Below are 15,041 nucleotides of genomic sequence, written 5' to 3'. Positions count from 1 at the left end.
ATGGAACCCTACAAGCTCCTACCAACCCCTGCGGCCACTTACACAACCCTACAGGCCCCTACGGAAATCTACGGGACTCTACAGGCCCCTAGGGAACCCTACAGATTTCGACGGAACCCTACGAGCCCCTCTGGAACCCTACAGAATACTCCAGGACCCGACAGCACTCTACACACAGCCTTCTCTTCTCCTGGCTAAACAATCTCAGCTCACGTGGCTTCCCCTTGTATGACAGATCCTTCAATTCACTAATCATGCCTGTGGTCTTTCTCTGAATTTTCTCCAATATGTCCTTGTCTTTCTTGCACTAGGAAGCCCAGAAGTGAACACAGCACTCCAGATGTTGCCTTACCAGTGCTGAGTAAAGGGTGAATACTTGCCTCCTCTGAACATCTTGTAACACTCTTCCTAATGCTACTGAGGATGATCTTGTCCACCTTTGCCACAAGGGCACATTTCTGGCTTATGTTCAGCTCGGTGTCCGCCAAGACCCCCAGGTCCTTTTCAGCCAGGCTGTTTTCCAGCAAGTGAGACCCCATCTGTGCTGATGTATGGAGTTGTTCATCTTCACATGAAGGACTTTGGATTTCCCTTGTTGGCCTTTGAGGTTCCTCTTTACTCACTTCTCCAGCCTGTCTAGGTCTCTGAATCACAGATCACTCACCTGGTCTATCAACCACTCCTTTGAGTTTGTATCATGTGGAATCTCACTGAGAGTGCGTTCAGTCCCATTGTCCAGAACGTTAATGGAGATGTTAAACAGCATTTGTCTAGGATCGACCCTGAAGGTACACCACTAGTTACTGGCCTCCAGGTGGACTTTGTGTGACTGATCAAAATTCTTCAAGCACGGATGTTCAAGCACTTCTCAGTCCTTGGTCTCTGCTTTTCTAGATACTACTCATCATTTTTTCTATGAAGATGTTAGGGGAGGCAATGTCAAAAGCCAGCTGAGATAAACAACATCCACTACTCTCCCCCCATCCATCCCTCCATCCATCCAATCATTTCGTCATTGACAGGTTGGTCAGACATGATTTGACCTTCGTAAATTTGTGCTGACTACTCTCAGTCAGCTTTTTGTCCTTTGTGTGTTTGGAAATGGTTTCCAAGATTTTCTTCATCACCTTCCCAGGGTGGAGGTGGGGCTGACCAGCCTGTAGTTCCCTTGATCCTTCTTCTTGGGTTTCTGGAAGTTCACAGTGACATTTGCTTTCTTCCTGTGCACAGGAAGAAAGCTTGATAACCTTGACCTTTCAAAGATAGTTGAGAGAGAAGCCTTGCAACGACTAGCTCCCTCAGTGCTCATGGATGCATCCCATCAGGCCCCATGGACTTGTTCATGTCCAGTTTGTTTAAGTATTCTGTAACGTGATCCTTTCAACAGAGGATGAGCCTGCCCTTGCCCTGGACTTTTCCATTGGTCTGAAGGAGCTGGGATTGCTGAAGACCAGTCTTATCAGTGAAGACCAAGGTGAAGAAGGCATTCAGTACTTGTCTTCTTTGTGACCAGGTCCCTGTTCCCATTTAGCCATTTAGCAGTAGGTCCACATTTTCCCTAGTCTTCCTTTTGCTGCTGATGTACCTGTAGAAACTTTTCTTGTTATCCTTCATGTCCCTTACCAGATTCAACTCCAGGTTGCCTTTGGCTTTCCTAATTCCATCCTGGCACACTTGGACAGTGTCTCTATATTCTTCCCAAGTCTCTTGTCCCTGCTTCCACCTCCTTTTTATGACTGAGTTTTGACAGAGCTCATTCATCAATGCAAGCCTCCTGCCACCTTTGTTTGCTTTCCTGCTTGTTGGGATGGAACATTCTTGAGCTTGAAGGAGGTCATCCTTCAATATCAGGCAGATCTCCTGGATCCTGTTCTATTCCAAGACATAAAATTCTTCCTTGCAGATCTCCGAACAGGCCAAAGTCATCTCTCCTGAAGTCTCAGGTTATGATGTTGCTTTTTGGGGTTTGGGGTTTTTTTTGTAATTTTTTTATTTTTTTATTTTTTTTAACCAGTCCTTTCAGGTTTCTGACTTGAAGGTCAAGGTTATCATCTCACGGTCGCTACAGCCAAGGCTGTCCCCAGTCTTTACATCCCTGATCAGTTCTTCCTTGTTTGTAAGCACGAAGTCCAGTAGAGTGCCTCCCCTTGTCAGCCATGCTGTCACTTGTATCAGAAAGTTGTCAGTGCTCTCCAGAAACCTCTCATGTTGTTTGTTTCCTGCTGTTTGTTTCCTTCTAGCAGATACCAGGTTTGTTCAAGTTCCTCATGAGGACCAGGGGCTTCCAATTCCTGATCGGATGGTCATCCACCACAGTCTCACCCCTCTTGGTCTGCCTTTTAATCCTTAACCATAAGCTTATAGCTGGCTCATTGTCCATCTCCAGGCAAAACTCCATGAATCTCTGTGGTTCTCACATAAAGCATAGGTCCCGTTGTCACCTTCTAGGCTTTGTGTTCGTAAAGAGCCTGTATCCATCTATTGCAGCAGTCCAGTCACGTGAGGAATTCCAGCATGTCTCACTGACTCCAACTGAGATCATAGACCTGCTACTGTATGCACACATCTAATTTATCTTTTTTGTTCCCTGTGGTCATGCATTAGTGTATGTGCACTTTGGAGATGGGCACAGACAAGCTGATTTCCAAGAAAGGATGTGAGAGCTTTCCCCATAGTTCTGTCTTGTAGGCAGTTCCTTATGTATGTGGATACACTTGGAGTGGGAAGCCCTCAGCCATGTGTTCTTGATTAGAGGGTCTCTGAGTTTACTTCATTCCGAACACTTTACCTGCCAGAATTGTCCAGAACTTCCTCACTTGGTTTTTGATGGTCCTCTCCATTCCTGATTATGCCAGTTTAAACCTCTCCTTGGGCAGCCTGTTGGCAAGAGTGTCTTTTCCCACTTAGGCAGCTGGATCCCATCTATATTAAAGCAATTACCAGTTCTCAAAGATGACCCCGTGATCATAAAAACCAAAACGGTGTTGTCAACACCAGTTGTGCAACCCATGGGATTCCTCCACAGCTCCTTGATCCTTCCCCCACACTAAAGGATCAAGGAGAAGATCACCTGGGCCCCCAAAGCCCTGAGTGCTGCGCCCAGCATCATGTTTGACGCTTTGTAGTTCAGCCCTCTCTGTACAATTGGTGCCCACAAGGAAAAGTAGTAGAAGATAATGGTTGGAGGGCCAGAGGATCCTTCCATCATCACTGCTGCTGCCGTTGGCCCAGTGCTGAGGGGGTGCGACTGGGTGGGCAACATGGTGCCATGGCTGGCTGGGATAGTGGGTGGAGAGGGCCATGGTGAGCCCTCCCCGGGGTGGGTCTGGCATGACTGGGGAAGAGTGATGGGGCCGAGGGGCCTGGAGCCTCCTGAGAGGGGATGGGCTGGGGGTGGCCATGGGCTGGGCTGACAGCAGTCAGTGGCCCTTCAGTGCTGGCCCTTCAGTGGCCATGGGCGGGCGCGTGGTATGGAGTGTGGGCAGGGTTCGTAGCCATAGCTGTTGGTCACCGCCTTGGTGATGGGCTGGTGAGCAAGAGCATTTGTGCTGGTAGCGGTGACGACTCGGTGGATCTTCTCCATTTTTGTCCTCTGCAGGTTGTGGCACTGTCAGCTCACCAGCACCGTCTGTGGGGACCTGGCCGCAGTGCTCGGCGCCAGCCAGAGCCTGAGGGAGCTGGACCTTGGTGGAAATGAGCTGGGAGACCTTGGACTGCAGCTGCTGTGTGAGGGGCTGAAACATCCTTCCTGCCAGCTGCAGACGCTGCGGTGAGGGACATGGGGCTTTTCCCAGCTGCCCCATGGGTAACACTCAGTGTAGCTTGTGGCTGAGGCAGGGCAGGGATGGCAACGGGCTACCGGTGAGGTCCCTGCTCTCCCCGTGGTGCCCTGCCAGGACAGCGGTAATAGCTGTGACAGATGTCTTGCCTAGGGGCCTTCTGCCCCAGCCCTGGTCTCTGTAGTACCACAGGGGAACGCATGCTTCTCTGGGCATGCTTCCCTCTTGTACTGCAGTAGAGAGGCTTGTGGGTAACCAGTGGGAAGGCAGGGCTATCCTTTTGACCTTTCGGGGGGGACTGCGCTGGAGAGTCAGTCCTGACCTCCCAGGTGCACAGTGTCTGCCTTTGCACACTGTGCCCACAGCCCACGTGTCGACACGTGTCCTGGGTCACTCAGGTCCCTTTGCACTGTTACTGAAATGGATTTTGTTGTATTTTTCTTCTATTTAGTGTGTGGGTAGCAGAAAGAAGGCCACAGAAATGTGCACTAGCTAGAATCCCTTTTTATTGCCAGCAATCAAGGTACCTCTTTGCGGGTAGCATGAGAAGGACACCAAGTTATGACTCTTGATTCCTTATATGCAATCTTGAGACTATTTACATATTCATTTTTACATTCTATGTAACCTGTTGGCTTTGGCCATCATGTGTTGCGATTCGTTTTGAGTATTTGTACACGTGACCTCCCTTTGCAAGCATGCTTAATGCATCATTATTAGCTGAGTTTGCATGATTTTGTTGCAACTTTGCTGCTTTCAGTCAGTGTCTGGTTTATTCTAGGAGCAAACTCACTTTTATAGGTAAGGTCACTGTCAGTCAAGTTCTGGTTGCGCGTGTTTTTTAAGCCATCTTTACATTACATCTTTTTCTTATGTAATACAGTCAGTCCCTTTACCATCAGAGTCCTCCTGGCATCCAGCTCTGGTCAGCCTTTTTCGTCTCTTAAGCCCTGGGTGGCTAACCAAGGAATTTTGATACTGGACATGGCACTCATCAGAGGGAGAAGCTGGGCAGAATTTGTGAAGGGGAGGGAGTGGTTTCTGCTTTTCCAAGGTCATTGTACAGATGAAAGTGGTACTAAGCTTGCCGTCCCCCCTGTTACACCAGAGCATAGGAGCAATACTGTGGGAGCTGGGAGGGTTGTGCAAGAATCTGTGGAGCCATGCGGGAGGAAATGGATGGTGAAACATGTGCGGTTGTACTGGGCTATTAAAATGATCTCACCTGCTCTCCCACCTGTGCATGTGGAGAGCAGCTGGGCAGCAAAACAATGCAGGGCAGAGACAGGCAGAGATCTTTACATCAGCCTTTGCTTGAAGACTTTGAAATGCTTCCAGGAATGAGTAGCAAAGATTACATTGACTGAATAGTAGTTACTGATGCTATTTTTCTGTCAAAATCCTGCTTTCTTGGGTTTAAATTGTGAATGCAGGGCGGGTCTGAAGAATTGTCTGAAGGTCTCCACAGAACTGTTTTCCAGAATGCCTATTGCTCTTCACATTTGCAGAAGGGTGGTTAACCAGACCCTAGGTCATCTTTTGCCAAGCTAATCTGCTTTCTAAGTACTTACGGCCTTGCCTGTCCTATTGTGTGGAATTATGCCATGTTTCGTGGTCACATTGTCTTTCCAGGCGATATTATTACTGAGGATGTCTCTTCCAACTGCTATCGGTGTTCCCTCGGTGCTCAGGGTATTTGCTCTCCCTTCTACTTTTCAGACTTAGTTAAGCAAGAACTTACCTTACTTCTTCTCTAGCTTTTCCCTCTCTAAAGCTCTAGTTCCCTTTCCTAACTCTCTTGTACTTGCCCCTCATCTGTGACTACTCATGGGTGTCCTTATGCCACAGAGTGCACCAGAAGTGGGCGCTCTGTCTTTCTCCTAGCTGGGGCTGTGCTTTCTCCTGCGTTCCTCCCTGAAATTGTATACCTCACAGCCCCATTCACCAACATTTCTCTGAATTTTCAGGTAATTTGCATAATGTTTTGTTTTGGTGTTGAAATAAGAAAGCTGTATTTCATGGCTTCATTGTTAAGCCACATGGAGGGTTATTTCCCTATCCACTCTATAAACACATGGGGGGCAGCTGGCTGTAAATTGAGCTGGGAAGTCCTGCTTTTCCCTAGATCAGAGCATTGCGTTGGGAAAGGCCCTACTTTTGCGTTAAGGGGTAAAAGAATTTGGCAGAAAATAAACCCCCTTGTGTTCCAGCTTGTCCTCGGATGTCAGAGGGGCTGAGGGCAGCTCGGCTTAGATTCTGAGTGATGCCCAGTTCAACACTACAGGTTTGGTTGCGTTCAGTGTACTCAACTATCACGATTACGGATACACAATAGTGTGATGCACTGTCGTGGTTTTGACCAGATTAACCAATCAGAATGACAGATGGCCCCTCCCTCCCTAAGGAAAAGGGGAGAGGAAAGGAAAAGAGAGGAGAGGAAGAGATTTATGAGTTTAGAAAAAACTAAACTACTTTAATGAAAATATTAATAAATAATGAAATAATAAATAATAAAAAAAGGGGGGGAAAAAAGGGGGAAAAGTATACAGTATATACAAAACCGTATCAAGCTCCCAGGGTGATGATCACGTCTCCAGCAGGCACAGGAGAAAGTCCCAGGCTGGACTCGGTGATGGACAGGAGCTGGATTCCAGATCTGGAGTCAGGATTGCTCGGATTGGGATCAAAGGCAGACGAACAGACAGGGTCCTCCTCAGATGTTGGCTATTGAAGGAAGAGAGATGACCCTTTGATCCCTCAGCTTTTATACTGAGCATGATGCAGATGGGATGGAATACCCTGTTGGTCAGTTCTGGGTCACCTGTCCTGTCCGCTCCTCCCCACAGGTGTGATCCCTCTACGCTTTTCCGCTTCCGACCCTCCAATGGGGCAAATAACAAATTTACCTGACCTTGGTTGTTATAGCAATAAGCCTAGGCAAGGGCCTCTCTGCACACCATTCCTTAGTATTATCAGGTCTTATCACTATGAGAGCAAGCAGTTTCTGAACAATATGCTGTTAATTTCAGAGTTTAGTTAGTTAGAAGAGGCCCAGCTAAAAAGGAAAAATTACTGAACAGAAAATTAGTTCTGTTTTACCTCAAACCAGGACATGCACCTTCAGTCTAGTCGCGTTCAGTGAACTGCCACGGCCAAATTTAAGGAGTTTGGTCACGTTCGATGAGAAGTCTCATGGCCAGATTAATGAATAGTGCAGTTCATTGGAGCAACAGAATTGCAGGTTCTTTTAGATTGCCGGTGATAATACACTGTCTGCAAAGCACGTGCAAGTAATATAGCAGCATAAAATAACTTGAGTAATTTAGCAGCATACAGAGATCTCTATACAGAGATTTCTACGTTTCCTGGGGAAGCACTCGGTATGGCTGAGTGTACGGATCTCACCCAAGAGGCGTCCCTATGGGGGGGAAGAGATGCTTAAGCCTGTCGACTGGTTCCAGAAGTCAGCGATAGTCCGTGATGGTGTCGTCCTGCCTTCTCTGCGATGATATCTTCCCTAACATCCCTTCATCCTCAAGCCATCTTTATATTATTTTTTACCTTTCAGGTGGAGCTTGAGTGACTTTAGCCATACATACATTTGTTATGAGTGGTGTAAAATTTCCTCGCTTTTTGTTTAAAGGTATAGGCTAACAAGAATTCAGAGCGCAGACTCAGTGAGGGGTGGTCGCACCTAGGAGGCAGGTGGCTTTTAGGTTGGAGGTATGCTTTGGTGTTATAATAACATTATAATGAGCAAAGTTCAACCTAGGGACAGGGTTTTTACAAAAAAATAAGAAACTGTTGGCTCAGGGTAACAACTGTGCAGCTTATCAGTGTTCATAGTACCGTACGTTCCCATTCCCTGCACTGATGCACAGAGTTTGACTACGGTATCTTCGCACCGCCCCACTCTCCATGCCAGGTTTTTCCACCTTAGAATCTGCTGACTCTTGGAGACTGGAGGTTGTGCAGCCTAGGGAGCTACGGTGGAATACATTGCTTGCATATCAGCTGCACTCCACACTGGAATTTTCTTCAACTCTGTACCTCTTTTTGTTTTAAAAATGCGATGTCTTAAAATGTGAATATAACTATTTTCTAAACCCCCTCCAGCAATTATCCCAGACCTATCAAGGGAAGGTTTTCTTGCTCGTGGGGGAAAAAAACATGTGTAAGATCCCAAAGCCTAACCAAGAAGACCTGTTCTGAAAAGCTACGAGCAGTACCTGTAAGGTCTTGAGCAAAAATCGAAGGGCCTAAATGGACAAGGCGGCCTGTGATCAGGTGTCAGGAGCACGGGGCAGACGTGTTGTCAGTGTGGGCAGGGTTCGTAGCCATAGCTGTTGGTCACCGCCTTGGTGATTTCACTGAATTTCACTGAATTTTTTTTTAGAGTTGGAAGGGACCATATAGATCATCTAGTCCAACTCCCCTGCTGAAGCAGGATTGCTTAGAGAATGATGGGCTGGTGAGCAAGAGCATTTGTGCTGGTAGCGGTGACGACTCGGTGGATCTTCTCCATTTTTGTCCTCTGCAGGTTGTGGCACTGTCAGCTCACCAGCACCGTCTGTGGGGACCTGGCCGCAGTGCTCGGCGCCAGCCAGAGCCTGAGGGAGCTGGACCTTGGTGGAAATGAGCTGGGAGACCTTGGACTGCAGCTGCTGTGTGAGGGGCTGAAACATCCTTCCTGCCAGCTGCAGACGCTGCGGTGAGGGACATGGGGCTTTTCCCAGCTGCCCCATGGGTAACACTCAGTGTAGCTTGTGGCTGAGGCAGGGCAGGGATGGCAACGGGCTACCGGTGAGGTCCCTGCTCGCCCCGTGGTGCCCTGCCAGGACAGCGGTAATAGCTGTGACAGATGTCTTGCCTAGGGGCCTTCTGCCCCAGCCCTGGTCTCTGTAGTACCACAGGGGAACGCATGCTTCTCTGGGCATGCTTCCCTCTTGTACTGCAGTAGAGAGGCTTGTGGGTAACCAGTGGGAAGGCAGGGCTATCCTTTTGACCTTTCGGGGGGGACTGCGCTGGAGAGTCAGTCCTGACCTCCCAGGTGCACAGTGTCTGCCTTTGCACACTGTGCCCACAGCCCACGTGTCGACACGTGTCCTGGGTCACTCAGCTGCCATCCCAGTCTTTCCCTTTTACTCACATGGCCATCTGAGCTACCATTCCCCATGTCAGGCTTCTTGCCTAGATGCTGTCTCATCACTGTGAGCCCCAGGTGGGTGTGTGAGTCGTATGGGGTCTGCCCCACGGCACTGGGACCCTCCAGGCAGACAGTGCAATCCAGCTGTGCGCACCCTCATGGGGCAGTGGGAGCCTCGTGTGCACACTGATGTGACTGTGTCTGCAGAGAAAAGAGAGTTCACAGAAATTCCCGCTTGTTGTCTCTGGCCTTTGGAGGTACCCGGGCAGTGGGAAAGAGGGTCAGGGACAGGAACTGGTGGGAATTCATCAAGAAGGTCGGTGGACTGAAAGGCTCTATTCACCTTTGTAAATAGTGCTGAGCCACGAGGCGAGATGCACAGGGCAGAGGTGCTGATGTGGAGGGTGTGACCTTCACACTCTGGATCTTTTTTGAGTGCTTTCCCTTTGGCTCACCATCAGGGAACGAGGCTTCCAGCTACTCCCAAGGAACAAGTGGTGGCCCTGACCTGTCAGTGTCAGCTGCTGCCATTGCCCAGTGCTGAGGGGGTGGGACTGGGTGGGCAACATGGTGCCATGGCTGGCTGGGATAGTGGGTGGAGAGGGCCATGGTGAGCCCTCCCCGGGGTGGGTCTGGCATGACTGGGGAAGAGTGATGGGGCCGAGGGGCCTGGAGCCTCCTGAGAGGGGATGGGCTGGGGGTGGCCATGGGCTGGGCTGACAGCAGTCAGTGGCCCTTCAGTGCTGGCCCTTCAGTGGCCATGGGCGGGCGCGTGGTGTGGAGTGTGGGCAGGGTTCGTAGCCATAGCTGTTGGTCACCGCCTTGGTGATGGGCTGGTGAGCAAGAGCATTTGTGCTGGTAGCTGTGACGACTCGGTGGATCTTCTCCATTTTTGTCCTCTGCAGGTTGTGGCACTGTCAGCTCACCAGCACCGTCTGTGGGGACCTGGCCGCAGTGCTCGGCGCCAGCCAGAGCCTGAGGGAGCTGGACCTTGGTGGAAATGAGCTGGGAGACCTTGGACTGCAGCTGCTGTGTGAGGGGCTGAAACATCCTTCCTGCCAGCTGCAGACGCTGCGGTGAGGGACATGGGCTCCTCGGGGCTTTTCTTTGGCTGCACCATGGGCTACACTCAATGGGACTGGGGGTTTGTGGCTGCTTCCTGCAAAGATGTGAAGGTGCTAAAACCCAGGTATTTTCAGCACTGCGTCCCTGCTCATGCCATGCTCCCTGCCTGCCATTCCAGGAGAAGAAGTAGAGTGTACGAAAGAGGTACTCTCTGCTCCTGCTCTGGCCCTGGTCTCTGCAGACTCATGGGCGCACAGGCTCAAGTGAGCGAGCAGTGGAAGAGGGCCGAGCATCCCTGAAAGGTCTCTGCTGTCAGGCCTGACTCCTCCTTCCAGTGCGTGTGAATCTGTGGCACCCTTTTGGGGTGTCTTGGTATCTGGCAGTACTGCAGAGGCTTCTGTGTGACCAGCTGAAAGGTAAGGATCTCTTTTGGGACTGGTCCCTTCGAACTGAGCTGGAGAATCAGTCCTGGACTCCCTGCATGTAGTGTCTGCATTAGCTCACTACGGCCATGCTTGTGAGTCGGTATAAGCTGGGTTACTCAGCTCTCTTTTTAGGGTTTTGATTTTCTCACACAGGCCTCCAGTTACCTGTGTGTTGGCCTTGTGTTTAGTCTGCAAGCTCCAGATTGCTATCTAAATGTCCCCTTTGGGAAGCTGCTTTTATAGGGGGATTCAGGAGCGATACTGTGGAAATTTGAAGGGATTATGTAAAGACATGTGGAGGCGATGCAGGAGGAAGTGGATCCTGAAACACACACAGATGGGTGAACTGGGCAATTAACAGTCTTGTCAGCTCTCCCTCCTGCTCCAGGAGAGTAGCTGGGCAGTGGAAGGATGCAGGGCAGAAGCTAGTGGAGGTCTTTGTCTAGAGATTTGAAATGTTGCTAGGAATGAGCAGATTCCGCAATAAAGATTAGATTGGCAAAAGTGTAGTTCCTGCTACCATGTTTTCTGCTGAAGGAGTGCATCCTTGGGTTGATATCATGAATGCAGGGAGGGTTCGAAGGACTGTAGCAGTGGCTGCACAGACTTGTTTCCCCAGCTAGAAGGGCTGTCAACCACCAGGGAATTGCCCATACCCAGAATTGTAACATGATTTAGGTTGGAGCCTCTCTGGACCCTTGATGAACACACTCCTGGCTAAGAAACTTCTTCTGAAATCTAATCTGAGTTTCCTGTGTTACCCAGCTTGTTCCCATTGACTCTCATCCTTCCACTGTGCATCTCTGAGAAGGGGCTGGCTGAGGGTTGACTGCAGGCTGGACTGAGAATGGGTAGTGGCTCCAGTGCTGGTTCCTCACTGACAAAGTGGTTGGCAAGTTGTCAGTGCAGGTGGGGTGTGGAATAGGGTAGGCTTACAGTCAGGGGCCTTGTGAGAGAGTGCATTGGTCATCATGGCTATGGTGAGCCTCACACCTCTTTTTGATGTATTTTCTGCAGGCTGAGGAGCTGCCTACTCACCAGTGCCTGCTGTGGGTACCTGGCCATGGCGCTCAGCACCAATCTGAGCATGAGAGACCTGGACCTTAGTTTTAACAGGCTGGAAGACTCTGGAGTGCAGCTGCTGTGTGAGAAGCTGAAACGTCCTGACTGGCAGCTGCAGACACTGCGGTGAGGACACAGGGGCCCGTGGGGCATTTTTCCAGCTGCCCTGTGGGTGATTCTCAATGGGGTGTGTCACTGAGACTGTGTTGCTGCTTCTTTCAGAGGAGGCCGCAAGCAAGGTTTGTTTGCAGCACTGGGTCCCTGCCTGCCCTCCTTGGAGAGCCAAGAATAGTCCGTGAAAAGGATGCCCCTACAAACATCTTCTTTCCTAGCCTTGAGTCCTACAGTCTGGCCAAGTGCCAGTTGTACCTTATGAAGAAGATGAATTCTCACTTGATTCCTAATGAACTTTTCTGATCTCTGTCATTACTTTTGTCCAGCTATCTGCTTCAGGCCTTGTTACTGCCCTCTCTGGAGAATCATATCCCGTTTCTAAAATTACCAGTCAGATATCAGTCCTTTCCTCAAGGTTGCCGATGTCAGAGGAGTTGAACTGGTTAGAATTACTGCTTTGCTTTCTCCTGGTATAAGATCTGGGGTTAGAATTATATGGCTATTCCTTCACAGCCTCCAAGGAGCTAGGACTCCATCTCTTAAAGCCTTGGAGATCCTTACGCTGCAGGTTTTGGTGGATTCTGTCTCCTTTCAGTGGAAGGAGTGTTTTCTAAAGAAGGCCCTCATGCTGAAGGAGACCCTGCAGAGACCACGGTCTGTAGAGAGCTGGACCATTTCCTTGGTCTAGTGAGGTGCTTTTCTGAAGACCACAGGTCCCACACTGTGCTCTGTAGCTGAGGAGGCAGCTAAGATGGGCACCTCACTTATTTCTTCTAACCAAAACACAGTTAGGTCTGAATTACTTTTAGTTAAGTGTGTGCTGAATGGATTTGTGTGCTCTGAACAAGAAGGCCCCTTGGTCAAGGGCCTTCATGGAAGTAAAAAACCTTAGACCAGACCAGGCTTTTTGATCCCCCACGTGATACTTCTAGGCTGTGAGAGCAGCAGCTGGGGAATGGGGATGACAGCAAGACTGGGGTCTGGCAGGCTCAGGAGCATGATGCTGTGAAGTAGGAATGGTATGTGTTTCTAGTTGTGCAGTCCTCTCAGGTGTCAGGCAGTAGTCAATATTTGGGGTCCATTAAACCGTTCTTTCTACTTCTCTCCGCAGGTGGATCAGATCATAATCAAATGAAGAAACACAACAGAAGTTAGCTCCCTGAGAGAAGAAAAGACCAGACGGAATAAATGCTACGTTTTTTTGAGCAGGGCTCTCTGCAGCCAGGCTCTCTGGCCTAGTGATGCCATCACTGGTTTTGGAAGCTTCCTATGAATTTATATGGTATGCTAGGCGCTTGATATTTTGCTGGGTTGGGTTCTCTAAGAATGACCCAGTTACGTTTTTTGGGAATGGTGAAGTTTACAAATAGATGTGTTCTTTAACAGAAAACCTGGTGATCCTAGAGAAAACTTTTTCACTAGAAAAGAAAGAATATATTTGCTGTTCATACGGTTTTTATATTCCCCTCAGGAATATAAAATTCCCCTCAGTATATAAAAATCAGTATATATAAAAGTATATATATGAAGTCAGTCAGTATATATAAAAGTCCCCTCAGTCCCCTCAGGACTTGCTTCAAGATAAGAAACACCATTGCACGAAACAAAGCCGGTGAGACCCTGTGATAGCCCACCTGGCCTGTGGCTCTGTTTCGTTACAATGAAGGTCTCCCACAGATCGTGTATTTTGCCTCCCAGTCCCATGCAGATGACTGCCACACTGCAAAGTGTCTAAAATGGTCCTTATGTTCAAGCAACTGAACTTCTCCCCAGCTGCCTGTATCTCATATACTTGTCTAGAGTTCTTAGCAAAGAGGAATAAGAATAAGAACTGCTAGAACATGATTTGGGTAACCTGTTTCAGACATGGTGAAGCCACGCCTTAGAAATTTCTGTTTCTTTTCACTAAGTGTAAAGGATGACTTTACAGGACATCTGTATTGTACAGGCCTTAGGCTGCGTGATGAGTTGCATCATCAGCTGCTGATGGTGAAATGAGGTTTGAACGTGTCTTAACTCACGGAGAAAGTAATTAGCCAATTACATGTGCCTGACAAGTGTATGATTGAAGGAGAAAAACAGGAAAGTGTATGATGACATGTATGAGTACAGTGTGATGTATGTGAAGAGGAACATTAACCAAATACTGCTTTTTGAACAGATGTGGGGAGCCTGATTGAAAAAGAGCTAACAGTCCCATTGCTCTAGGTTTTGGAGTGACATGGCTCACCTCTGACCAAATCACAGAATGGTAGGGGTTTGGAAGGGACCTTCGGAGATCATCTCATCCAACCCCCCTGCCAAAACGAGTTCACCTAGAGCAGGTTGGACAGGAACGCATCCAGGCAGATTTTGAATCTCTCCAGAGAAGGAAACTCCGCTCCGGAGAAGGGCAGCCTGTTCCAGTGCTCTGGCACCCTCAAAGTAAAGAAGTTCTTCCTCACGCTGAGGTGGAATTTCTTGTGTTCCAGTTTGTGCCCGTTGCCCCTTGTCCTATTGCTGAGCACCACTGAGAAGAGTGTGGCCCCATCCTCTTCACAACCACCCTTTAGATATTGATAAGCATTGATGAAGTCTCTCAGTCTCCTCCAAGCTAAACAGACCCAGGTCTCTCAGCCTTTCCTCATAAGAGAGGTGCTCCATTCCCTTGATCATCTTCGTAGCCTTCACTGGACTCTCTCCAGTGTTTCCCTGTCCTTGAACTGGGGAGCTCAGAACTGGACACAGTACTCCAGGAGAACATTGGCCTTCTTGGCCACAAGGGCACATTACTGCCTCATGGTCAACTTGTTGTCCACCAGGACTCCCAGGTGTCTCTCTGCAGAGCTGCTTTCCAGCAGGTCAGCCCCCAACCTGTACTGGTGTGTGGGGCTATTCCTCCGGAGGTGCAGGGCCCTACACTTGCCCTTGTTGAATTTCATCAGGTTCCTCACCGCCCAACCTTCTAGTTTGTCTAGGTCTCACTGAATGGCAACACAGCCTTCTGGTGTGTCAGCCACCCCTCCCAGTTTTGTGTCATCAGCAAACTTGCTGAGAGCACATTCTATCCCTTCATCCAGGTCATTGATGACTATGTTGAACAAGACTGGACCCAGTACTGACCCCTGGGGAACACCGCTGGCTACAGGCCTACAACTGGACTCTGCACCGCTGATCACAACCTTCTGTGCTCTGCCATTCAGCCAGTTCTCACTCCACCTCACTGTCCACTCATCTAACCCACACTTCCTAAGCTTACCTATGAGGATGTTGTGGGAGATGGTGTCAAAAGCCTTGCAGAAGTCAAGGTAGACAATGTCCACTCCTCTCCCTTCATCCACCCGGCCAGTCATTCCATCATAGAAAGCTATCGTATTGCTCAAGCATGTTTTTCCCTTGGTGAATCCATGTTGGTTGACCGCTCCCGATAACCTTCTTTTCCTCTACATCCTTAGAGATGACATCCAGAAT

General features: G+C 49.2%; 1 protein-coding gene across 1 annotated transcript; it reads left to right on the top strand.

The window, feature by feature from the left end:
• The first annotated feature begins 697 nt into the window (after positions 1-697).
• LOC141473063 (NACHT, LRR and PYD domains-containing protein 12-like) lies at positions 698-12,746 on the top strand. Its single transcript, XM_074160373.1, has 9 exons — positions 698-788; positions 1,388-1,474; positions 2,449-2,554; positions 3,599-3,769; positions 8,320-8,490; positions 9,831-10,001; positions 11,433-11,603; positions 11,700-11,716; positions 12,703-12,746. The coding sequence occupies exons 1-9, from the start codon at positions 698-700 to the stop codon at positions 12,744-12,746; spliced, it is 1,029 nt and encodes a 342-aa protein (XP_074016474.1).
• The last annotated feature ends 2,295 nt before the right edge of the window (positions 12,747-15,041 follow it).

This window comes from Numenius arquata, chromosome 17, assembly GCF_964106895.1.
Source record: "Numenius arquata chromosome 17, bNumArq3.hap1.1, whole genome shotgun sequence".
In the NCBI taxonomy this organism is placed as follows: Eukaryota; Metazoa; Chordata; class Aves; order Charadriiformes; family Scolopacidae; genus Numenius; species Numenius arquata.
This window is presented reverse-complemented; position numbering and strand designations above follow the sequence as displayed.

Bases quoted from the DNA above. Each gene is read 5' to 3' on its own strand.
- LOC141473063 (XM_074160373.1), top strand. From the start codon at position 698: ATGTGGAATCTCACTGAGAGTGCGTTCAGTCCCATTGTCCAGAACGTT. The intron at 2,555-3,598 runs GTATGCACACAT...TGTCCTCTGCAG, and splicing joins GAGATCATAGACCTGCTACT to GTTGTGGCACTGTCAGCTCA. The intron at 8,491-9,830 runs GTGAGGGACATG...TGTCCTCTGCAG, and splicing joins TGCCAGCTGCAGACGCTGCG to GTTGTGGCACTGTCAGCTCA.